The sequence below is a fragment of the Corythoichthys intestinalis genome, chromosome 13 (assembly GCF_030265065.1).
Source record: "Corythoichthys intestinalis isolate RoL2023-P3 chromosome 13, ASM3026506v1, whole genome shotgun sequence".
In the NCBI taxonomy this organism is placed as follows: domain Eukaryota; kingdom Metazoa; phylum Chordata; class Actinopteri; order Syngnathiformes; family Syngnathidae; genus Corythoichthys; species Corythoichthys intestinalis.
In genome coordinates this window covers 51,300,064-51,326,476 of record NC_080407.1, presented here as the reverse complement: position 1 = coordinate 51,326,476, position 26,413 = coordinate 51,300,064, and the positions used below count along the sequence as shown (strand labels likewise).

Here is a 26,413-nt window from a genome sequence, read left to right as displayed (position 1 = left end):
CATGGCCCCATTCATTCTTTCCTTTACACAGATCAGTTGTCCTGGTCCTTTTGCAGAAAAACAGCCCCAAAGCATGATGTTTCCACCCCGATGCTTCACAGTGGGTATGGTGTTCTTCAGATGCAATTCAGTATTCATTCTCCTCCAAACTGGAGAACCTGTGTTTCTACCAAAAAGTGCTATTTTGGTTTCATCTGACCATAACATTCTCCCACTCCTCTTCTGAATCATCCAAATGCTCTCGAGCGAACCGCAGCTGGGCCTGGACGTGTACTTTCTTTAGCAGGGGGACACGTCTGGCAGTGCAGGATTTTGGTCCCAGGTCTCTGTAGGCCATTCACTAGGTCCCCTCGTGTGGTTCTGGGATTTTTGCTCACCGTTCTTATCATTTTGACGCCACAGGATGAGATCTTGCATGGAGCCCCAGATCGAGGGAGATTATCAGTGGTCTTGTATGTCTTCCATTTTATAACAGTTGCTCCCACAGTTGATTTCTTTACACCAAGCGTTTTACCTTTTGCAGATTGTCTTCCCAGCCTGGTGCAGGTCGACAATTTTGTCTCTGGTGTCCTTCGACGGCTCTTTGGTCTTGGCCATAGTGGAGTTTGGAGTGTGACTGACTGAGATTGTGGACAGGTGTCTTTTATACCGATGAGTTAAAACAGGTGCCATTAATACAGGTGGAGCCTCGTTAGAAGTTAGACCTCTTTGACAGCTAGAAATCTTGGTTGTTTGTAGGTGCCCAATAGCTTATTTTCCACTCTAATTTGGAAATAAACTCTTTAAAAATAAACGTGATTTTCAGTTTTTTTCCACATTCTGTCTGTCATGGTTGAGGTTTACCCAAGTTGACAATCACAGGCCTCTGTAATCTTAAGTAGGAGAACTTGCACAATTGGTGGTTGACTACTTATTTGCCCCACTGTATAAAACAAGTCATTTTTGAAGTTTTTTTTCCCTAAATCTAAACATGATACAACTAAAGAGATGCAAGTTAACATTTGTTGGGCACTTTGTTCCTTTTTTTGATTATAATCATTAACATATTTAGTGCAAGTTTTAACAGTTGTTCTCATGTGTATTAAGATGATCACCCTTTTCATGAATTTAAACCTCTCAACAACTAAAATGGCTGACCCATCTATGCATTTAGGGAAAAAGGGTGTCAAAACTTTTATACCAAATAATGAAAAGTCCTTTATTGCCATCAGTTCACGAATGCAGAGACAAAATCTGACAAGAGAAGTGGACTGTACAACCAGCACGCACGCGCACACGCATACAAAGTGCAACTAGCAGTCTTTCAACAGCACATGAGGGTTACAGATACATTAGGGTATACAGTACTCACACAATGAGGTATAAATGTACACAAACCCGCACACATGCAACTGAAAACCAAAAAAAAAAAAAAGGTACAAGTGCCGTCTCACACTCATAAAAACACAGATGAACAGTAATGTCGGACAAGAAGCATCTCAATCAACCCACTCCTGTTTGTCTGCTTCTCAAAACCTTTGGTCATGTGGATGCTTGCGTGTTATGCCCAAATTCCCCCCCCCCCTAATGTTGTGTGGGAGCCTCTCAAGGAACCTTTTTCTTATTTAACTTGAGACATTCAGTGTGTACATTAGCAGCAAATGTATTGGATGAAACCAATGGCTTTGTAAGTCAGATTTCCAGCACCCTCTTTTCATGCAACACCTCCTTCACGGTTAGGCAAAGTGTCATGCAAGTTAGAAAAATAGACTGCAAACCCACAAGACCGAGAAATCAAAAGTTCGTCTCCAGAGCAGGGGTTGATTTCACTTTCTTTTTTTATTTAATATTTCTAAGATGTGGAAATAGCAACAAAAAAAGAGGTAACCAAGACAACAGTTACATGAGCAGAGAGCCACTGAGAAGTCCCTATATTACTCCGCTTGCCCGATCCGTCTTCGACACATTGCGTTGCGACTTCTTCCGTGGCAGGCGGGCGTTTGTGTATGGCTCTCATCTCATTTGACGCTGTCCCAACCCCACAGTTCTTACTTCCCCGGGCTTTGCCTAACACCCCCGCAAAAGGTGGTCGCCTCACGTGTACACCCGGAGCCACGGGCCGCCGTGGTTTGTCGAGATTGTGGCTGCAAGCTATCGCTACCTCTTTTTGTTGAAGTTTGTCACGTTTCGAAAGGCGTCCCAGCCACCATTTGGACCTCAGAACAGGTGAAAAAGGAGGCGATTTACACCTCAGATTGATAAATTAGGGTGCCTTGTTATCCGATAAGGCCTTATCCGCGTTACGCTTTCAGCCCTCCTGGTTTAGTTTTGTGGTTGCTAAATACATCTCGATGTTCATTCGATTTGCAACGAGGAAAGTGCCTTGAAATCTGTCATTTGGCACCTAAATTTTCCACCCTCACCCACCCACCGGTACTGTATCTTCCTCACTTGTGACTGTAACAATCCCTTTGTCAGTTCATTCTTAGGGACCGAAACGGAAAACCCGTTTCCATCTTTCTTCCGATGACCAAAACAAAACGAAAACTTTTTTTTTTTTTCTAATTCAAGGCACAATGTCTATCGATATTCCAGCCTCGGAGTGTGCGCACTGCGACGCATTGGACTATCTGCTCGTGTGTTACACTTCTCGCGCCTTCACTTCAACGCCGTTATGAGACACGTCCGCGACCGCCGAGTCGGAACCGGTGAAAAACAATGAAGGAAACCAACGAAGAAGAGAGACGAGAAAATCTAGTCCTTTTTGTTGTGTCTCAAATAATTTCCTTAAAACTCAAGTCATATCCATCAGTTCATTTTTGGCAAGCTACTTTTTTTTTTTTTTTTTTTAAATAAGCACTAAGTACTGATAGATAGGATATAGCATACACCGTGGGTTTTTAAGTTTGATGCGTCGTTTTTTTTTTTCTCCACTCTCGTAGTATGGATTCAGGAACTTTGTCAGGTACTTTTCACTCATCTGTTTTAGGTTTAAGTTAATGCAAGCAGGGACAGTTTGCCATGGAGTCTTCTTGCTCGAGACTTGGGTTCGCGAGTGGTTAGGCGCTCTCATTATGAGACGCCGTTGACCAACGTGACGGTCTCGCTGGCTGGTGTCAAGCCTTTGCTGGGTGAACGCTTAGGTGTCATCTCGTCCGTTTTGTTGCTGGTCCCGTTTTCCTGGAGAAAGCAAAGGTACTGAGCACTTTTATTTTTGTCATGTCAAAGAAAAAACCCCAATATAATTGTAAAGAAAAAAAAAAACTGAATTAAGAAGGGAAAAACATTCTAAGCTAACTCGAAACCAAACTCGTAGACTTCACCCATAGACTTCATAATGATATTGACGGGTCGGATTTGACCTTCACTGCGCCACGCCTTCAAGTAAGGGGCCATCCCACAATCTGCGTCAGGTATTCGCAGTTGGTTGCAGCGATCCAACGACGGATTTATGGTGGAAAACGTACAAAAACTGTACTGCATTATATTTCTCGTTTTTTTCACAAGAATTTTCAACATAAAAAGCTATTTGTTGTAAGGCTGCCGCCAAACTGGAACAGACTAGCATCATTCTTCGACATATTTCCGTAAAATAAATGCTAACTGCACGGTTTATTTGGCTCTTAACCAAGAATCGAGACTGTTTAAGGTCCATATTTATAAAGAATTCGGGGATTTAATCATTTATTCACAAGAATTTTTTTTGGAAAAGCTCTGTTTACATATGGTGGCACCACACTGACTGACAGACTAGCATCGTACTTCGACATATTTACGTAAAATAAATGCTAACTGCGCGTTTATTTTGCTTTTAACCAAGAATCAAGACTGTTTTACTTCCATATTTATAAAGAATTCAGGGATTTAAGCATTTATTCACAAGAATTTTCACCCGAAAAGCTCTGTTTACATATGGCGGCCACCACACTGACTGACAGACAAGCATTATTCTTCGACATATGTCCGTAAAGTAAATACTTAAATATTAGTTTGGTTCAGCCTAATAGGATTTTTAAACTATTTTGGAACTAATGTACAAAACATTAAAAGGGGTGGTTTGGGTGACATCAATAATCGATTTATAATCGAATCGAAGCCTCTGAATCATAATCGAATCGTTAGGTACCCAAAGATTCCCACCTCTAAAATTTGTAAGGGTGAAAAACTTGACAGTACACCGACAATACGTGCTGAGGCAACAGTTACATCGGAATTCAACCTAAATAAGTTGTGATTGTCTATAGAAAAATGCAAATTTTGCTTTTGTTGAGTAAAATTAAGATGATTCTGCATTCTTTCCTCAAGTATTACACTAAATTAAAAAAACCTAGGTTGCTATTTTGGGCAAAAACTTATATGATATGCTAAATATTGCAACTGATCCGGAAAATATAGGTGATTATCTCTGCATCTGGTGATTTTTGTGCAACTGGCATTAAATTTGAGAATTTTATAGCCATTTTAATTTTTGTTATACTTGTATAAAAACTAGGGCTGTCAAACGATTAAAATTTTTAATCGAGTTAATTACAGCTTAAAAATTAATTAATCGTAATTAATCGCAATTCAAACCATCTATAAAATATGCCATATTTTTCTCTAAATTATACATATATATTCTGTAAAATAATTTGTTGGAATGGAAAGATAAGACACAAGATGGATATATACATTCATAAGGACTGTAGTGGGCATTTCACTCTACTGTCATTTAAATCTGTCTATGCTGTCCTCACTCCGAAGCGTCTACTTTTTCCAAAGCTGGACAGCTAGTGAACGACGCCCTAATAATCAGACTTCTTCCTTTTTCATCTGATTTATTAATAAAATGGCCTCAAACCACTGTCCTCTTTAGACCGTAGTGAAACTACAAAAAAAAGTACACAAGCAATGCATTAGCAACAACGTTAGCTTAGCACGCTATACAGGTTCACTAAACATAAACAAAAAGCGTCTCATACAAAAAATAGAACATTTCGCTTACTAACATAATATGTACATTCTTTACAACAACCATACTTACGGACAAATCTTGTCCAAGGATCATATAAGCACAACATTACAACGTAGGCGTCAGCCCGAGACGTCATGCAGCCATATTGAACTGGCAAGAAAGCAATAAACCATGTCGCAAAGCGACCACAAGAGTTCGCTGTTAGACAGCACAAAAAACCATGCCGTAAAACTTACCAAAAGGCAGAATACTGTCTGAGCGGGACATATGCGTTAATTGCGTCAAATATTTTAACGTGATTAATTAAAAAAATTAATTAACGCGATAATTTTGACAGCACTAATACAAACTAATGAATCTGGAGTTTATTAGGGAACGACTTTGATTTTTTTTTTATGTCACTGCTAATGGAGACTCTTATATGCTTATAGGAGGTGCCTGTTTTGGTTTTAGGTCGCGAGTGGCTTTGGTCTTGAAAATATTTAAATTTGAAGTTGTTGAAAATAGGCCCCCTACGGATCAGCCCCGTGTCCCGTCAACTGATAGTGAAGTCTATGCCAAAACTATTATAAACTTGATCTGTACCTTGGGCTCAGGACCAGTGTGGTTCTCCTTCAAGGGAAGGTTCTGTCTGCTTTGGGACTCGGGACGGGATATGTAGTCGGCGACGGTCACTAAAGCATTCAGAAAGTTTAGAGGAAATGCCGTGCGTGTGCTAGCGTGAACGGACGCGACAAATCAGCTCACCACTGTCAGTTGGCTGCCGATCGCGGCTGGTGGAGCCTCCCTCCGGGCGACTGCCACGGTTGCGACGACGGCGGCTTCGGTTGCGGCGTTGAGGTCTGGCCTCTTCATCTAAACGTTCAACAATTCTTAAATCTTAGCTCTTAAAAGGGTTGAAAGACTTTCTGCAAATTACTCACCCAATCCGTTCTCATTGGGTCCGGCCTGGCTGTCGGACTCCGTGGCGGCATCCATCACGCTAGGCTCCTGGTCGTTGCGGCGGCGGCGGGAACGTCTGCGACGGTCTCCAGCGCCTTCGCTGACGTCCGCGTCAGCCAGTTCTTCTCCGTCAAGCAGTGCGTAAGGATTACTGTCAGGGTCCCTCAGCACTGAGGATGCCAAAGTACAAGAGTTTGCTTTTAACAATCCACATTTACGCTTCGATTTCCAAGCTACCTGAGCTGATCGAGTTGGCCGGTTTGGACCCTGGACCGCCGCGTCCTCGCCCGGGGTTGGAGCCCCGGCCTCGACCGCCCCGTCTGGAGCTTCGCTCCTCTCCACCAATTCCTCGTGGCCGCTGCTCACGCTCGCTTACATCCTCCGACTCAGAGGCGTTGGACAGTTCAGAGTTTGTCCCTGCAGTAAAAAAAAAAAAGTGCTCTTATTTTCTCCTCACAGGGAGAAAATGAACTCGCTTTTCATTCATACCATATCCAGAATGCATGCTGTTGGAAGCCCTGCGACCTCTTCCGCGACCCCCGTAGGTACGGGCAGTGTGGAGTGAATTGCTGCTTTCGTCAGTCAGGTAGCCTTTCTCTCGGTCCGTTCCAGCTTGTCCCGTTCGATTTTGAGACGTGCGGTAGCCCACCCCAATCTGGCGGAGCTGCTCGTCAATTTGGAGACGCTCCATGCGCAACTGCTCCACCTCCTGACAATGAGAGGTGGGAAAAAGGTGAGATGAAAAGTTGCGATATAGGACTCGTTTAAATTTGCAGTAGTGCTGGGCAATTTGGGGGAAAAAAAATCACCCTATAATGATAATCATCAGCAACTTTTACGTTTATTTTCATATTGAGAGCCACGAGAGGAGAGTTTGTGGTGCACAAGGAGTGATACTGAAGAGGATTTTAATGAATTTGCTAGTGATTTGAAGAGATTTGAGAGTTTGGTAATGCCATGTTGTTAAAGGGAACCTCGGACTTAAAGACTTGTCGGCTCAAATAAGCATCAATTGTTCTCTCAAATATTAGTGCCATTGATTTAAAAAATTATAATATTAATACATGTTTTGACCGACGGAAGGCGCCATGTTTTACGTGCGCTATGTACTTTGGGGGTGATGACTGCGATGGGGCTGGACTGAGAGACTAGCTGTGCTAGCTAGCAAGTGAAACGAGTATGACGACTAGCATGATTTTTTTCACATTGCGCTGCTGGTCCGATTGTTTTGTTACAGAGCTGTGGGATGAGTTTCCAACGCCGTACCTGCATCCAATTCCAGCTCATCAGCAGTGTCTTTAAACCGATCCTAGGCGGCATGCCAAGATATTAACTTGCTGCCATTTGGCAGTTTGTATATCATTTCGTTGCTAGTTGCATCATTGCTTAGTTTTTTTTGTTTGTCTGCGTCTCACCGCGTTTTTCCCCTTTTTTTTTTTTTTTTTTTAAATTATCCTGACCTACTGTCACGGACCATTTTTATGTCTCACTTTTCTCAATCGCAGTTTTTTTGTGTGTGTTCAATAAACCCTTTTATGGCGCCTTTTCCGAATTCCGTGATTAAGCCAGCCACTTTCTTTGCAATTGAGTTTCCGACTATGACTTTAAAGTCACGCGGTCCCGTGTCCTGCGCGTTCGTCTGTTGCACGGTAAAACGCAGGTTCGAATCCAGCTGGAGACCTTCTTTTACCATAATTTTCACACTATAAGGCGCACCTAACTATAAGCCGCCACCCACCAAATTTGATCCGAAACGACATTTGTTCATAGGTAAGCCGCACTGGACTATAAGCCGCAGCGCTCCTCACTGTATTATGGGATAGATACACCAAAAGATATTAACCGGTAACACTTTATTTGACAGTGGCATCATTGGCCTGATCATAAGATCAAATGAACCACCATGATGCTTTGAACCAATTGGCTGCAAAGCTTCATTGTTTCAAGAAGCTTCAGTTAGCCATCACTTCTCCCTTAGGGAAGACAGTCAACCTCTGCTGTCAACACTATGGTTGTCCAACATGCCTCCTAACATGCATTGCAGCGTTACGGATGTAAATAACAATCAAAATTCATGTTCTGTGCGAATTATTTCTTCAGTTACTCTTCCAGTTGTTTCATTAATTGCTAGTTATGGGATTTGGTAACACTTTATTTGACAGGGGCACCACAAGACTGTCTTATAACAGATGTCATTTAGCGTTATCCGGCAAATTATCCCACTTTTCAATGGATGTAAAAGATCCGGGTTGGACATGGTTAGTGACATAATTTGCCTGATGGCACTTGACATTTGTCATAAGCCTTGAGTAACACCCATGATAGTGTCATGTCATAATTATGACTGCCTTATCACAGTCTTATGACGCAGCTGTCAAATAAAGTATTACCAAATACCATAACTAGTAATTAATGGTTTTAATATCAAATTATTATAACTCATATTAGAGCTGCAGCTATCGATTATTTTAGTAGTGGATTAATCGATTAAATACCGTAATTTCTGGACTATAAGGCGCACCTGACTAAGCCGCCAGCCACCAAATTTAACATGAAAACGGCATTTGTTCATAGATAAGCCGCACTGGACTATAAGCCGCAGTTGTCCTCATTGTATGATGGAATATTTACACCAAAAGATAGTAACTGGTAACACTTCATTTGACAAAGCCATTATAAGACTGTCATGAAACCAAATGAACCACCATGAAGCTTTGAACCAATAACCTGCAAAGCCTTATTGTTTCAAAAATATTCATTTGGCCATCACTGCTCCCTTGGGGGAGACAGTCAACCTCTGCTGCCACCTGCTGTCAACACTGTTGTCATCTAACATTCCTCCTAGCATGCATTGCGGCACAACAGATGTAAATAACAATCAAAATTAATGTTCTGTGCTAATTATTTCTTCAGTTACTGTTCCAGTGTTTCATTAATTGCTAGCTATTGTATTTGGTAACATGTTCTTGGATAATGGTGCCATAATACTGTCATAATTATTACATGACACTGTCATATGCATTATTTAATGCTTATAATAGATGTCGGTTAGTGTCATCCAGCAAATTATCTCACTTTTGAATGGACGTAAAAGACAAAATATGCCACATGACACATATTGACATCTGTCATAAGCATTCAGTAATGCCCATGATAGTGTCATGTCATAATTATGACATTCTTATGACAGTCTTATGATGCCGCTGTTAAATAAAGTTTTACCCATTAACCCAAATAAATCATCAAATAAACCGCACTGGACTATAAGCCGCAGGATTCAAAATGAGGGAAAAAAGTAGTGGCTTATAGTCTGAAAATTAGGGTAGTTAGTTCAAATAATCGAGTAATCGGATGAGGAACAAAAAAATAAATAAAATACCTGAGCTGACCCTCAAACGGTATAAAATTAAATGAGGATCAAAGTACAATAGAAGAATATTTGGCTAACTTACATAGCAAAAGTCCGCGAGCTTTAATGCGATAATAAAACGCTAACGTTTTTTTTTAAACAATACTCTTAACAAATGGTTTAAACACATACTCCCACAGGAAAAAGCTAAGTATACCTACAAACTAAATTACGGATGCATTAAAAACCATTAGCGCAAACAAAAACTTAGCTTATGTTGATCTTAACAGGGAGAATCCAAATTCAGCCAAGTGAAATGAGTTATGTCATAATCACTGTTGCCACTAGAGGGCAGTGTATCCACCCAAATCTATTAAACTAAATGCAAACACTTTCAAAACAAACCGTTACAACGCCACTTTAATGAAACGAATACTCGAAGCAGCGAAATTTTATTTGAAATCGTTTTTCTAATCGAATCACTCGAGTTAATGGATTAATTGTTGCAGCACTGACTCATACTAAAATGTATCTTTTAGTAGGAATTACATGTCTTGCTATCCTTGGTACCCTTTACGACTACAGTTAGCAAAATAACTTCTTATAACGGCAGTTTGACAGCCCCCTGGTGGGCGGACGTAGGCAACACGGCGTCTCGTGTATGTCTACGGTGACAGCTGTCTGCCACTGACAGCTGTACCTCAAACGGGAGTGGGTGAGGGGACCGTGAAGGGTATGGAGGCACAAAGAGGGGCTGGAGGGGTGGGAATCTGCTACTAATTTTGGACGCCAGATAGGTGTAATCTAAACTCACAGCATGCCAGTCACCCAATCCCAGAGAGAAGGGCTATTTATAAAAGCACATGAGGTAAGGACAAAACGTGGCGCACTCAGCAGGTTTGCTGCGGGGCCGATAAGTGATCCTATATAGAATATTCAGTTCACGCTAACGATAAATACACCAACAACAGATGAATAGCTTAGTCACCAGAAGAGGGCAGCACGTGTTGGTCACACTCACCTGGAGGTAAGACACATGGTACTCCAGCAGAGCCTGCGCATTGCTGATGTTCTCCTTCGTTCCGACAAACACGAAAGGGACCATGCCCTGAGACAAACACAAATGAGAGGGGACAAACGGTGTTACTTTTTCCCCCAACTCAAGTTAAAAAATGAAAATAAAATAAAAAGTCACACTATTTGATATGATTTGGAGCAAAACACGAGAAACTAAACAGAGGTAGGAACGGCGCCAATTAGGGACAATCATGAGTCATCTAAAGTAAGCTCACAGCCAAATGCCCACAGCCAACGTAAGTAATGTGCATTGAAAACATTCCAAGTGTCAAAGCAGAAAGCGTGAACGGGGGCTTCACGGTGACGGGGAGACGAGCGCAACGGTCCATTCACCTCTTTGCTGTTGGCAGTGTCGTCCCTGCCTTCCCCCTGCCTGCCTACCTCCTCACGGGGAAGCTTTTTGTCGTTGTCTCCCTCGATCCTGACACGGACCACGCCCGACTTGTCCACAATCTCTTGGATGACTTTTCCGTTCTTGCCGATGACTTTGCCTGCGCAAGATGTGACCAGAGCTCAGTTTTTGGAGGTATCGAGGAAGATATCACCGAGTAGATTTCATCACTCACCGACAAGGTTCCTGGGTACCTGAAAGTAGTCCTCTTTAAATTCCAGATACTCCCGTGCCTGCTTTACCGCCTCTGGTGTCTGTAAAGCAATGCCGAAGTCAAATGAAACTGCAAAAGCAATTTTAAACGGCCCGAGAAGCCGAGGTTTCTCCTGGAAAGCGTTAAAGGGGAAGTTCAGAATTTTTGACATAAGGCTTAATCATTGAGTTAGCGAGGGTTTAATTAGTCGGTGGAGTTAATTTCAACAAATTCGGTGCAGTTTGTGAGTTATTTGTTAAGTGTCAGAGTTCCAGTGTGGTTAAGCTAGCACGAGTCAGTGGTCCCAGCTAAGCATTAAAAAAAAAAAAAAAAAAAACACCATACAGTGGGGCATATAAATATTTAGTCAACCACTAATTGTGCAAGTTCTTCCACTTGAAAATATTAGAGAGGCCTGTAATTGTCAACATGGGTAAACCTCAACCATGAGAGACAGAATGTGGGGGGAAGGGGGGGGGGGGGGGGGGGGAATCACATTTCTTGATTTTTAAAGAATTTATTTGCAAATCATGGTGGAAAATAAGTATTTGGTCAACACCAAAAGTTCATCTCAATACTTTGTTATGTACCCTTTTTTGGCAATAAGAGAGGCCAAACGTTTTTTTGTAAAACTTCACAAGCTTTTCACACACTGTTGCTGGTATTTTGTCCCATTCCTCCATGCAGAGCTCCTCTAGAGCAGTGACATTTTGGGGAGGGAGTTGAAAGTCCATGTTGCCCAACGACAGCCCCAAAACATCACTGCTCTAGAGGAGATCTGCATGGAGGAATGGGACAAAATACCAGCAACAGTGTGTGAAAAGCTTGTTAAGTGTTACAGAAAACGTTTGGCCTCCGTTATTGCCAACAAAGGTTACATAACAAAGTATTGAGATGAACTTTTGGTATTGACCAAATACTTATTTTCCACCATGATTTGCTAATAAATTCTTTAAAAATCAAACAATGTGATTTTCAGTTTTTTTCTACATTCTGTCCCTCATGGTTGAGGTTTACCCATGTTGATAATTACAGGCATCTCTAATATTTTCAAGTGGGAAAACTTGCACAATTAGTGGTTGACTAAATACTTATTTGCCCCACTTTATGTAGCTCTTTGAAAGAAAAAAAATATATATTAGGGCTGTCAAAATTATCGCGTTAACTCGCGGTAATTAATTTTTTAAATTAATCATGTTAAAATATTTGACGCAATTAACGCACATGTCCCGCACTGTCCCATGTCAGACAGTATTCTGCCTTTTGGTAAGTTTTACAGCAAGGCTTATTTTGTGCTGTCTAACAGCGAACTCTTGTGGTCGCTTTGCGACATGGTTTATTGCTTTCTTTCCAGTTCAATATGGCTGCATGATGTCTCGGGCTGACGCCTACGTTGTAATGTTGTGCTTATATGATCCTTGGACAAGATTTGTCCGTAAGTATGGTTGTTGTAAAGAATGTACATATTATGTTAGTAAGCGAAATGTTATATTTTTTGTATGAGATGCTTTTTGTTTATGTTTAGTGAACCTGTATAGCATGCTAAGCTAACGTTGTTGCTAATGCAATGCTTGTGTACTTTTTTTTGTAGTTTCACTACGGTCTAAAGAGGACAATGGTTTGAGGCCATTTTATTAATAAATCAGATGAAAAAGGAAGAAGTCTGATTATTAAGGCGCCGTTCACTAGCTGTCTAGCTTTGGAAAAAGTAGACGCTCCGGAGTGAGGACAGCATAGACAGATTTAAATGACAGTAGAGTGAAATGCCCACTACAGTCCTTATGTACTGTATGTTGAATGTATATATCCATCTTGTGTCTTATCTTTCCATTCCAACAATTTATTTTACAGAATATACATATAATTTACAGAAAAATATGGCATATTTTATAGATGGTTTGAATTGCGATTAATTACGATTAATTAATTTTTAAGCTGTAATTAACTCGATTAAAAAATTTAATCGTTTGACAGCTCTAATATATATATAAACCCGAAGTGGTATCGGTATCAGCCGATACTGCACAGCCAGGTATCGGTGCAACACTAACTACATTAGACCTGTTAATATTGTTTTTGATTGGCATGCTAAGCAGGCATCCTTGACTCCTTAGCCACTTTGGAGCCGTGAAACTAACAAACAACTGACAAACTGCACGGAATTTGTAGAAATCAACTCCACCGTCTAATTAAACCCCCGCTAAAACAATTACACCTAACGTCAAAAACTTTGACCTTCCCCTTTAACGTACTTCTCCGTAGATCCTGAAGGTACAGCTCTCTTCCTCTAGCTCGATTGCTGTGACGCCGGGTACTTTGCGGGCCTGCTGGATGTTTGCGCCGTGAGAGCCGATGGCGAGGCCCATCAGGTCTTCTCTGACGCGAACCTCTTCCTGGTACGCTGAAGCTAACTGCTTACTTGTCTGGAAAGTCAAATTCAAAAGATTAGATCGTGTTCAGTGAGCGCGTCGAAAAATATCGTTTACCTCCAAATGTTTGGTGGCTTCCTCGTTACGTGACATAAGCATAAGCTTGGTTCGGATGCTGCGGAAATGCATGTCGCTGAGAAGGGTGGCGCGTTTTACCGTGGTTTCGTTTGTAGACTGGAAAAGGTCAAACAGAAGGATTACAGATCTGAAAGATTTGTGCATCTAGCAAGAGGCTAAAATTGGCAGGTTGACTAACAACTAACCAGCACAATGAGCTCATTTGTTTGGGCGCTGAAGAAGATGCAGTTGGCGCCGATAGCTTTCCTAAAGTCTTTATGAATGTTGTCGCCTGAACAGCTGTTGAAGACAAAAGAACAAGAGAATCGCCAGTGCTCTCTTAGAGCGAGATAAACAAGCTAAGACACTCACATATCTCTCAGGTCCTCCGGGACTGGGATGGTGACTTTGTGGAAGGAATTTCTTGAAGAAGGACTGTTCGGGTTAAGAGGCCTGATGCGTTCCGCCGTGACAATCTCGTTGTAGGTGGCGTCACAGGCCGCGTATTCGATGACGTAAAACTGTAAACCAAAAAGTTAGGACATTCCGACATGCTAAATTTTGAGCTTTTTGGAAAGCATTGTTTTTTTTTACCTCGCCTTTCATCATTCGGACCCTGGCCAGCCACCAGCCGCATGGTTCTTGTTCATTAGCCCGAGAGTAAACCTGGGAGGAAAGTCAAAGGATTACTAATACAGTCTTTGTGGCTGTATATGTTATAACAGACTTCATAATGTATTGACAGGGCCTATCTCTGTCAAAGCTGACCGAGTAGAAAAAGCATCAGAGCCACTATCCAGGAGGAAACTACATCCCTCCAAGAGTACATCATGAAAAACATGATCCTTTGTATACAAGAACTTTCAGCTTAAAAAGCTCTTTGTTTTGTGATGGCCGCCATGTTGTATCCATACACCAAAGTGTCACTTTAGCTAGAGATATTTTAGTTTTATGTTCATATCTATAGAAATTCCGGGATGTACGCATTTATTTACAAGAATTTTCAACTTAAAAAGCTGATTGTTTTGTGATGGCCGCCATGTTGCATCCATACACAGTACATTACATTCAAATGATCAGGTAATTTTCGGCCAACTGCCCGTTTTTTGGGAAAAAAAAAATAGTTATTTAGATATTTCTGCATCCATACAAAAAGACATTTTACATGTTTTATGTTACGTAACATAAAAATGTCGAGGGCCAGATAGCCTATAAGACGTGTTGAGGCAATAGCAACATCGGAATTAAACCTAAATAATTTGTGATTGTAGATAACAAAAGCAAAGTTAGCATTTTTCTGAGTAAAATTAAGACGATTCTGCATGCTTTCCTCAAGTGTTAAGTTTCTGATGTGAAAATTGAGTGATTTTTTTAGCTGTTGAAAACTTGCACGAAATAAAAATAAAAAAACTAAGTCGTTATTTCATGCAAAAACATAAGATGACCAAATGGAATCACAGAATAAGAGCTTTTTCCGTTGAAAATTATTGTGAATAAATGCTTAAATCCCTGAATTCTTTATAGATATGTATGTAAAACAGTCTCGATTCTTGGTTAAAAGCAAAAAAAAAAAAAAAAAAAAAAAAAAAAAAAAAAAAAAAAAAAGCTAGTCAGTAAGCAAATGTAGCGGCTGCCTTATGAAAACAGCTTTAGATAGATATGTATGTAAAACAGTCTCGATTCTTGGTTAAAAGCAAGTTAGCATTTATTTTACAAAATATTGCAAACTACGATGCTAGTCAGCAAACATAGTGGCTACCTTATGAAAACAAAGAGCTTTTTCCGTTGAAAATTCTTGTGAATAAATGCTTAAATCCCTGAATTTTTTTTATAGATATAGACGTAAAACGGTCTCGATTCTTGTTTAAAAAAAAAAAAAAAAAAAAAAGTTAGCATTATTTTACGTAAATATGTTGAATGTGCTGCTAGTCTAAGCAACTGTAGCGCCCGCCTAATCACCACAGAGCTTTTTACGTTGAAAATTCTTGTGAATAAATGCTTAAATCCCTGTATTCTTTATAGATATGGACGTAAAACAGTCTGGAATCTTGGTTAAAAGCAAAAAAACATGCAGTTAGCATTTATTTTACATAAATATTGCGAACAATTATGCTAATCAGTAAGCAAATGTAGCGGCAACCATGTGTAAAATGAGCTTTTTCAGTTAAATTCTTGTGAATAAATGCTTAAATCCCTGAATTCTTTTTAGATATGGATGTAAAACTGTCTCGATTCTTGATTAAAAGCAAAAAAAAAAAAAAAAAGCTAGTCAGTAAGCAAATGTAGCGGCTGCCTTATGAAAACAGCTTTTCTGTTGAAAATTATTGTGAATAAATGCTTATATCCCTGAATTCTTTACAGATATGGACGTAAAACAGCCTGAATTCTTGGTTAAAAGAAAAAAAACTGCAGTTGGCATTTATTTCACGTAAATATTGCAAACTATGATGCTAGTCGGTAAGCAAATTAGAGGCCGCCATATGTACATAAAGAGCATATTCCATTAAATTCTTGTGAATAAATGCTTAAATCCCTGAATTATTTAGAGATATGAACGTAAACAGTGTCAATTCTTGGTTAAAAGCAAAAAAAAAAAAAAATGTACAGTTAGCATTTATTTTACGTAAATATTGCAAATTATGCTGCTAATCAGTAAGCAAATTAGCGGCCGCCATATCACAGACAAAGAGCTTTTTCCGTCGCAAATTCTTGTGAATAAATGCTTAAATCCCTGTATTCTAGACGTAAAACAGTCTCGATTCTTGTTGTAAAGCAAAAAAATGTGTAGTTACCAGTTATTTTACGTAACTATTGTGAAGTATAATGCCAATGCTGGAGCTGCTAATTTCTCCCATTGATTTTTTTCACGTTTCAAAATGCATGCATGGTACGAAAAAGAATGCGGTACAGCTTTCGTACTTTTTCAACCTAAATCTGGCGTTAGATCGCTGCATGTGACCGACTGCTCATAAATGAAGCGGAGCGTGGCGTGACGCAGTGAATGGGGAATGTGTCATGTCAATACATTAGGAAGTCTATGGTTATGAAAACCTCGAGGCCTTACCTCTACCTCCTCTCCTTCGCCAATGTCTTTGTTGTAATCTGCCGGAGGCGGCAGCCGTACGTCACTGAAGGGTAACTGTCGCTCTGGCTGCCAGCTTGGGAAACAGAAAATGACAAAAAAGCTCGAATCTACAATATTTTTCAACGAAAGAAAGCCTGAGCAAGTTCAAAACATCTGACACAGTGAGTGACAATCTTAACTGGATCATGGCCTTGTTGCCTTGAAGTGCAATGAAATACTCTGGGATACAACTGAAACGATTACTCGAATAATTCGAGTAACTCCATTTTGAAAATTGATTGATTTTTTATGTCCCAAAAATGCATGGAGAAATCCCTCGCTTGCAGCTGTAAGGCTCAACCCTCACCCACCGGTTGTTGCTCAGTGTCAGTGAGTCAGCTGTGCTACACGATAGCTGGAGGAGGTAAAACCCCTGAACTCCCATGTTTCCAGAGGATGGCTGCCGAAGAGGCAATGATTTCGCTTTTGTAAAAACATTAAAGGTTAATAAACACTGTCATGAACGTTTCCCAAAGGCTACGAGAGTTAACTCCAGCGTGTTTAGCGTGTCTAGCTTTGGTAAAACGTGGTGTTTTTCTCTCTCTGGCAACTGTCTGCGTTGAGAGAATGTGTGTATAACGTAAACATGTTACGAGTCATACACACGTGCTTTTTATGGCCATCACTGCTCCCTTGGGGGAGACAGTCAACCTCTGCTGACACCTGCTGTCAACACTGATGTCATCCAACTTGCCTCCTAGCATGCATTGCAGCGCTACAAATGTAATTAACATTTATGTTCTGTGCTAATTATTTCTTCAGTTACTGTTCCAGTCGTTTCATTAATTGCAAGTTATGGTATTTGGTAACACTTTATTTGACAGTGGTGTCATAAGACTGTCCTTAGACTATCATAATGATGACATGACATTGTCATGAGCATTAATAAATGCTTATAACAGATGTCATTTGTGTTATCCAGCTAATTATCTCACTTTGAAAGGATGTAAAAGATCCAAGCTGGACATAAATGGGAGTTAGTGACATAATTTTCCGGATGACACTTACTGAAATAAGCATTCAGCAATGCCTATGATACTGTCATATCAAAATTATGGTGGTCTCATGACGCCGCTGTCAGAGTGTTATCTATTAACACAAATAAATTAACAAATAAGCCGCAAGATTGAAAGCGAGGGGAAAAAGTAGCGTTTTATCGTCCGAAAATTACGGTAGTTGTCATTCGACATATCAACACAAATATTTTATGAGGAAATTATGAAAAGTTAACTAGCGCTGCTTTTAAAAGGCGAACGTCGTCACAAAAATAACCCACTGTTGAGGTCACTTGTGACGTGACCTCAACAAAGATAGTCTGTTTGTATTGTCCGTAAAGAATCTTGTGTCATGCAACTAGTCGTCAGTCGACTTATCACAAATGTTATGAAAATATTTTTCGAGGGTTGCAAAGTTACCTAGTGTTGCTTTAAGTGATGTGTGTTATCAAGCTTAATGACATTTTTAGGTGAGAAATACGTTTTTTGAGGAAAAGCAGTGAATGTAATTTTTTTCTAGTCACATCTAAAATGCAATTGTTGGCTGTTTTCAACAATGTGCATCCAACATAAACACATTGATTTTCTAAATTTGTTCACTATTAGGTCAAATATCTTGTTTTCTCATGTAAATTAACAATTGCTGTTTACCTATAAAATGTTTTATCCCATTACTCGATGGAATTGTCAGTAAAATACTCGAATACTAGATTAGGCTATGTCTAATCGCCGTTTTTTTATCCGCAGGACTCCTACGAGAACCCCGAAAAAGTCAGTAGTTTCAAGTAACCGCTGCCACGTTTTTCATTTAAATTTGAGCCTCAGGGAAAGTTAAAGGGGTCTTAACAGAGGGTGGGGGTGCTTCCCAAAAACAGCACCGGCCAGCCATACCCCTTTGGCCAACCGTGCATACTTTGGGTCAGCCACTATTTTTAGATGGCAGCCTGCACTACACAGCACTGCACTTAGAGCCAAATAGATAAAAAGAGTCAGGGGTATGCATTGGCAGGAGTGGTGGAGGATGTCGGTGGAGTGGGGCGACAAGGGGGGCTGTTTAAGATGTGGATGGACAGCTGCATTCCAAGCACAGGTGCCGAAGAAGAACATTTTCTAGTGAGGAACCAGCCAAAACCAGTAGTGGTAACTCAATCACGGCTTGTACACAAGCACGAGAGTTGAAGGCATATGCCGATTACCTCCTTCGCAAAAATTTTTCGTTACACCGTCCCTAGGGTATTAGGTATTTTTTATGTCCCAAAAATGCATGGATAAATCCCTTGCTTGCAGCTGTGAGGCTTAACCGGTTGTTGCTCAGTGTCAGTGAGTCAGCTGTGCTACAAAATGGCTGGAGGAAGTGAAACTCCTGTACTTTTTTCCCCCCGTCGAAGAAAACGAAATCACTGGTATGGGAATACTTCGGCTACGGAAAAGTTAGATGGCCACGGCTTAGAGGAAAAGGGCCAACAGACATGTAAAACATGTTTGCGGATGAGGCAATACCTCCAATAGGATTTCGCATTTATACAAAATTAAAGGTTAGTAAACAATCATGAACGTTTCCCACCAGTTAGAGAGTTAACTTCAGCGTGTTTAGTGTGTCTCGCGGTGGTAAAACATGTGTTTTTTTTCCTCTCTGACAACTGTGTGTTGAGAAAGACAGTGTGTGTGCAATGTAAACATGACACGAGTCATACACACATGGTTTTTATGGAATTTTTTTTGTTTTGATTGTAATTATACTGAGCTGTGGGTTTAGGCTCACCTTAAGGACCGCATTTACTTTGATTTGATTTTAAATGTTTTTTCTCTAATTTTATTTTAACTTATTATTTTTATGTTCCTATTTGCTCATTCGTTTTGAAAAACAAAATCCTGTTCAATGGATTTTTTTTTAAACCCAGAGATCTCAAAGTAACACATTTTAGAGCTGTGATTGTAATACAGTTACGAGAGTTAACTCTAGCGTGTTTAGTGTGTCTAGCGGTGGTAAAACGTGTTTTTTTTCTTCTCTCTCTGGCAACTGTGTGTTGTGAGAGTGTGTGTATAATGTAAACATGTTACAAGTCATACACACGTGCTTTTTATGGAAAATAATTCTTTTTTTTTTTTTGTTCTGATGGCAATTATATTGAGCTGTGGGTTTAGGATCACCTAAAAACTGCATTTATTTTAAATTTTAGTTAGAATATTTTGTTATTTTTCTAAAAATGTTAACTAAACATTATACTAATGTTCCAATTTCCTCATGTTTTGAAAAAATAAAAATCCTGTTCAATGGAAATAAGTTTTGTAGTCTTAAACCCAGATATCTCAAAGTTACACACATTTTATAGCTGTAATTGCAATACCGTTACACTGTGATATTTTGGCTTAAGGTTATCATAACAGTGCTGCAACGATTAATCGATTAACTCGAGTATTCTATTCGAAAAAATATTTAAATTAAATTTTGTTGCTTCGAGTATTCGTTTAATTAAAGTTGCGTTGTAATGGTTTATTTTTAAAGTGTTTGCATTTAGTTTTATTGATTAGGGTGGATACACTGCCCTCTGGTCTGCCTCATTTCACATGGCTGGATCCAACTGCTCCCTGTTCAGACCAATGTAAGCTAAGTTTTTGTCTGAGCTCATGTTTTTTTAATGCATACGAAATTTAGTTTATAGGTATATCTAGCCATTTTTTGTGGGAATGTGTGTCCGAACCATTTGTTAGGAGCACTGCAAAAAAAAGTTAGCATTTTACAGCATTTAAGCTAATGGACTTTTGCTATGTTCTTTTGTTGTACATAGATCCTTTTTTAATTGTTTTTTTATACCGTTTGTGGCTCAGCTCAGGTATTTTAATTTTTCATGTTCCTTATCCGATTACTCGATTATTCGAACTAACAACTTCATCGATTAATCGACTACTAAAATAATCAATAGCTGCAGCCCTAATTGCAATGCTGTGATATTTTGGCTGAAGGTTATCAAACTAGTGCGGCAACGATTAATCAATTAACTCGAATATTGGATGAGAAAAAAAATTTCAAATTAAATTTTCTTGCTTCGAGTATTCGTTTAATAAAAGTCGTAATGGTTTATTTTGAAAGTGTTTGCATTTCGTTTTATTGATTAGGGTGGAACCACTGCCCTCTGGTCAGCCTCATTTCACATGGCTGAATCCAACTGCTCCCTGTTAAGACCAATGCAAACCAAGTTTTTGTTTGAGCTAATGTTTTTTAATGCATTCGTAATTTAGTTTATAGGTATATTCAGCCGTTTTTTTTTTTGTCGGAACATGTGTCTGAACTAGTGCTGCAACGATTAATCGATTAACTCGAGTATTCGATTAGAAAAAAATATTCGAATTAAATTTTGTTGCCTCGAGTATTCGTTTAATTAAACTGGCGTTGTAATGGTTTATTTTTAAAGTATTTGCATTTACTTTTATTGATTACCTAACCCTAACCTCTGGTCTGTCTCTTTTCACATGGCTGAATCCAACTGCTCCCTTTTAATACCAACGTAAGTTAAGTTTTTGTTTGAGCTTATGTTTTTTTAATGCATTCATAATTTAGTTTATGTGTCTGAAGCATTTGTTTAGAGCATTGTAAAAAAAACTTTAGCATTTTGTAGCATTTAAGCTAGCAGACTTTTTCTATGTAAGTTAGCCAATTGTGCTTTTGTTTTACATAGATCCTCATTTTTTAAAATAAATTCATACCGTTTGAGGCTCAGCTCAGGTATTTTTATTTTTCATGTTCCTTATCCGATGACTCGAAGTAACTAGTCCATCGATTAATCGACTACTAAAATATTCGATAGCTGCAGCTCTAGTCTGAACCATTTGTTAAGAGCATTATATTAAAAAACGGCAGCATTTAAGCTAGCGGAATTTTGCTATGTAAGTTAGCCAATTGTTCTTTTGTTGTACATAGAGCCTCATTAAAAAAAAAAAATTCATACCATTTGAGAATCAGCTCAGGTATTTTAATTTTTCATGTTCCTTATCCGATTACTCGATTATTCGAACTAACTAGTTCATCGTTTAATCGACTACTAAAATAATCGATAGCTGCAGCCCTATATCATACCGTCAAAATATTATATAGGCACATACCTCGAGGGTTTAAACTTACTTGTTTTCAAACACAATGGTGAGCGAGTCATCGTGGACATCCTTGATGTACCCCTAAGACACAAAAAACAGTGGTTTCGTTTATATTGCTGCATTGTTAAATTGCAAACGTACAACGTGCAAAGCACACAATCGGAGCACCTGAATAGTTTGCCATTGTAATTGAGCGTAACAGAAGCAAAGTGGGTGTGTTAACAGTGAGGTCTCTGGTTGTGACACTACACTATATGGGACATAAGCAGTGTCCATGTTGGTCAATTCACTTGCTGGAAAATTGTTCGTCGCGCCCTTGTAATTTACTGTTGGTGTGGAAAGAGTGACAAATATAGTTTAACACTTATGAACAAGTGTTACGCCGAAGAGCCGACTACTTCAGGTGACAGATGCGTGCGCGAGATTCACGTCCTCAAGTTGTTGGACGCACAGTATTTGGACCATGTGGTGACCGAGACTGTCAATCATCAAGCAGGCCTAACAGAAACCCACCCTATTGTCAGACTTGTAATAAAATGCACCTCAATTGTGTAAAGTTAAGAGTCATTATGGCTTCAACAATTGATTTCAGGACTGAAAACTATGCTCGTTCACGTCAGGGCCAAACTGTCACCCGGTTAAAGCAAACGACAGGTGAGGCTGCTGAAGGCAAGTAAATTTAGGCTCAGGCAGGGCCTGCACAACACCCAACAGAGAGGTGGTGAAGAGCACATGGGAGTGAGACACCGAGAACTAAAATAAGAGAAGCCTCAAACATTAAGACTAGAAAGCAATGATGTTGCCATTCCCAGAACTACAACCCTTAGCAAAAAGAATGGAATCACCAGTCTCGGACGAGCACTCACTCAGACTTTTTATTATGTAGAACAAACTCAGATAAAAAGCGTGAAAAAATAATGAATTAGTTCAAAAGTGCAACTCTAGCATTCAGAAACACTAAAAAATGAATAAAATACATTGTGGTGGTCAGTAAATGTTACTTTTATAGGCTAAGTGCAGGGAAATATATATGGAATCACTCCATTCTGAGAAAAAAACTATAGAATCATTAGAAACAAACAAAGAAATAACAATCAAAACACATATCTAGTATTTAGTAGCACCACCTCTGGCTTTTATGACAGCTAGCAGTCTCTGAGGTATGGACTTGATGAGTAGTTTTCATCAATTTGGCAAGATCAAGTTGCCAGATCATCCTTGCAGGTTGGAGCCTTGCTGTGGACCATTTTTTTTCAATTTCCACTACAGTTTTTCAATAGGGTTGAGATCTGGGCTATTTGCAGTCCATGAAATTGACTGGATAAGTCTTTCTTTAAGGAATGCTTTAAAAGTTTTAGCTCTGTGACATGAGGCATTGTCATCTTGGAAAATGATTTCATTATCCTCAAACATATTTTCAACTGAGGGGATAAGAAATCCGCCTAAAATTACAATGTAAAAACTTGCGCATTTATTGAAGAGTTAACCACAGCCCCCCCTCCCGTGCCTTTGCCTGACATGCAGCCCCATATCATCAAGGACTGAGGGAATTTTGATGTTTTCTTCAAGCAGTCATTTTTGTAAATCTCACTGGAACGGCACCAAACAAAAGTTCCAGCATCATCACCTTGTCAAGAGTCAAGAATCTGCATTGGACAAGGTGATGATGCTGGAACTTTTGTTTGGTGCTGTTCCAGTGAGACTTACAAAGATGACTGCCAGAAGAAATAAAAATTCCTCTAATGCCCGCAAATAGCCCAGATCTCAACCCTATTGAAAACCTGCTGATTAACGAGCAGATCTAATCTGAGGCAGGGGCCCAATTAAGGAAAGGAAATTGACTGGGTGTGTATTTTCTACTCAAAATGGAGTGATTCTGTTCTGACAATTTTCAATAATACGCTGGTTTAGGAATGTTTCAACGCGCACTCACCAATTTTTAATTGAGGGGATAAGAAAGCGGTCTAAAATTTCAATGTAAACTTGTGCATTTATTGAAGAGTTAACCAGAGCCATCTCCCCAGTGCCTTTGTCTGACATGCAGCCCCATATCATCAAGGACTGAGGGAATTTTGATGTTTTTTCAAGCAGTCATTTTTGTAAATCTCACTGGAATGGCACCAAACCAAAAGTTCCAGCATCATCACCTTGTCCAATGCAGATTCTTGACTCTTGACAAGGTGATGATGCTGGAACTTTTGTTTGGTGCTGTTCCAGTGAGACTTACAAAGATGACTGCCTGAAGAAATAAAAAATCCTCTAATGCCTGCAAATAGCCCAGATCTCAACCCTATTGAAAACCTGCTGATTAACGAGCAGATCTAATCTGAGGCAGGGGCCCAATTAAGGAAAGGAAATTGACTGGGTGTGTATTTTCTACTCAAAATGGAGTGATTCTGTTCTGAAAATTTTCAATAATACGTTGGTTTAGGAATGTTTCAACGCGCACTCACCAATTTTTAATTGAGGGGATAAGAAAGCGGTGTGAAATTTCAATGTAAACTCGTGCATTTATTGAAGAGTTAACCAGAGCCATCTTCCCACTGCCTTTGCCTGCCCCATATCATCAATAATTTTGATCTTTTCTTCCGGCAGTCATCTATGTAAATCTCACTGGAACGGCACCGAACAAAAGTTCCAGCATCATCACCTTGTCCAATGCAGATTCTTGACTCATCCCTCAAAATAACCTTCATCCAGTCATTCACAGTCCATGATTACCTCTCCTTTGCCCATTGCAGTCTTGTTTTTTTCTGTTTAAGTGTCAATGATGGTTTCCTTTTAGCTTTCTTGTATGAAAATCCCATTTCCTATAGGCGATTTTACACAGTTCTGTCACATACCTTGACTCCAGCTTCCTCCCATTTCTTCTTCATTTGCCTTGTTGTACATCTTGTTTTCGAGACATATGGCATTCAGTTGTTTGTCATGACATTTGGATGTCTACAAGAAGTTTGATAATCCTCTCCTTGGTCTCAAGAGAAATTTCTCCTGTTGGACCCATGATTCTTGTGAATACACTTGGTCCAGCAGCCCTCCAAGCTGTGATAACTGCACTGTTTTTAACTGCTGACTAATGAGCAGATCTAATCTGAGGCAGGGGCCCAATTCAGGAAAGGAAACTGACTGGGTGTGTCTGTATTTTCTACTCAAAATGGAGGGATTCCATATATTTTTCCTCATAATGGAGTGATTCTATATTTCCCTGCACTTGCTCTATAAAAGTAACATTTACTGCCCACCACAATGTTTTTTATTCATTTCTTTTAGTGTTTCTGAATGCCAAGGAGTTGCACTTTTGAACTAATTCATTATTTTTAAAGGCTTTTTATCAGAGTTTGTTCTACATAATAAAATGTCTGAGTGAGTGCTCGTCCGAGACTGACGATTCCATACCTTTAGCTAGGGGTTGTATATTTTTATTTTAAAAAGAATGTAAAAAGCCTGAAACACATTTGAAGTGACCTCCTTGACTGTTCTTTCCCAAATTCACAAAGCGTGTGTAGATAATCGACACGTGAGCGTCAAACAGCCATGTGTAAATGTGAAAGCAAGCTTTTTGTAGGAGAAATGAAACAGAAAGCGACATCTTCATTTGGTTAGCTTCAAACGTAGCATCTTCTCATACATAGCTGGGACATTTACAACTATTTCAGTGAGAAATCCCACTTGTGAAAAGACAAAATGGGAGACGTGTGTGTGACGAATTTGTCGACAGCGGATAAAAAAAATTGCAAAAAAACAGCCGAGCATGATGAGAATTGGAACTAGCTTGCGCTAGCTATGCCTAGCTAATGCTAGCTGCCCACCCCACAATGACCAATGGGACGCCAAGTACCCTCATTTAGAAAGAAAAAAGCTAATGACTCGTGCTAATTTCACCAAAGTGATTACTTGACGCTTTTTACTAAAACTAATGAGTTTATGGAAAGAGGAAAAGTTTACGGAGCTCGACTGGAGCCAGGTTACCTTATAGAAGGCCCCGTTCGAGCCACGAACTTCCACAGCCAGCCCTTCCATGCTTGTCGGTAGCTCCCCACGGCTGTGCTTGTCTGAAGCCGGAACGACTCCGTGCGCGTCGGGTAACGACACCACCCCCAGCTTCGCCGGCAGTTCGCCGCTCCCCGGCCGCTTGTGGATGTCCAGTGTTTCGGGTTGGAGGGAGGAGGGGTTCGGGGAGATGGGTGTGATGGTGTCAACTAAATCAACGATGAACGGAGTAGCGATCTTCTTCTTCTGCTCTCAGAAACACAACGGACACACGGCTTCGTGCGTCTCGACTCGGCGGAGGGGAGCACGATGACGACGCTCCAATGTGACGGTTAATACTATCAACACCTTGATCCAGCCGGGGATGCTAGCCAGCTAGCCTGCCTCAAGTGTGGCGCAGTCGGGGTGTTGAATAACTGAGGAAAAGCAAATCTCGCAGGCTGTCGTGAAACATTGACGGACGTTCCTCTCCGAAAGGCCGTCTACGGTGGACCGAATGGCTGGCGATACTTTCTAGGAGCTGGCAGCCCTCTCCTGCTCACGCCGTTCGAGTGAATCAGTGAGGGTCTGAATGACCTCAAACACCCAACAAAGCCCCGCCCATTACGGAAACCTGCTCTATGATTGGTCGAGAGCCTTTGAATCAAATGATTCAAGGATTCAGAGGTATTCCCTTATTTACATTTGAGTACGTCACTCTTTAAGCTAATGTGGATTATTTTCAATAAACCTTTCAAACATGAAAACAAAAAATTGATTTGTGGACAAAAAAGCATAAACGGAGTTTGACTTTTTGTTGATGACCCCGAAACACAGTGTCAGCAATAAGATTAAATTATAG

At 40.0% G+C, this 26,413-nt stretch overlaps 2 protein-coding genes across 4 annotated transcripts in view; one reads left to right on the top strand and one right to left on the bottom strand.

The window, feature by feature from the left end:
- Positions 1 to 26,413, top strand: part of haus4 (HAUS augmin-like complex, subunit 4) — a 268,044-nt gene that overhangs the window by 228,395 nt on the left and 13,236 nt on the right. The gene's annotated exons all lie outside the window — the stretch shown is intronic.
- fxr2 (FMR1 autosomal homolog 2) lies at positions 1,188 to 26,175 on the bottom strand. Of its 3 annotated transcripts, none has more exons than XM_057855007.1 (17): positions 25,552 to 26,175; positions 21,611 to 21,663; positions 16,436 to 16,529; positions 13,966 to 14,037; positions 13,744 to 13,892; positions 13,578 to 13,671; positions 13,372 to 13,488; positions 13,138 to 13,308; positions 10,868 to 10,946; positions 10,635 to 10,792; positions 10,246 to 10,332; positions 6,365 to 6,584; positions 6,110 to 6,292; positions 5,857 to 6,045; positions 5,681 to 5,788; positions 5,519 to 5,607; positions 1,188 to 3,159 (listed from the first exon to the last, which is right to left on the bottom strand). In XM_057855007.1, the coding sequence occupies exons 1-17, from the start codon at positions 25,600 to 25,602 to the stop codon at positions 3,052 to 3,054; spliced, it is 2,022 nt and encodes a 673-aa protein (XP_057710990.1). In that variant the 5' UTR covers positions 25,603 to 26,175; the 3' UTR covers positions 1,188 to 3,051. The 3 variants fall into 3 exon arrangements, with proteins under 3 accessions (XP_057710990.1, XP_057710992.1, XP_057710991.1); XM_057855009.1 differs by having other exon boundaries at positions 6,113 to 6,292; positions 10,683 to 10,792; XM_057855008.1 differs by having other exon boundaries at positions 6,113 to 6,292; positions 25,552 to 26,173.

What these genes read in the sequence shown, in the direction of transcription:
- fxr2 (XM_057855007.1), bottom strand. Translation starts at nt 25,602, where the DNA reads ATGGAAGGGCTGGCTGTGGAAGTTCGTGGCTCGAACGGGGCCTTCTAT. An exon ending in ACACTGCCAACAGCAAAGAG is followed by an intron (nt 10,333 to 10,634) that starts GTGAATGGACCG and finishes TGTTTGTCTCAG; the next exon opens with GGCATGGTCCCTTTCGTGTT. An exon ending in CAACTCGATCAGCTCAGGTA is followed by an intron (nt 6,046 to 6,109) that starts GCTTGGAAATCG and finishes TGGCATCCTCAG; the next exon opens with TGCTGAGGGACCCTGACAGT.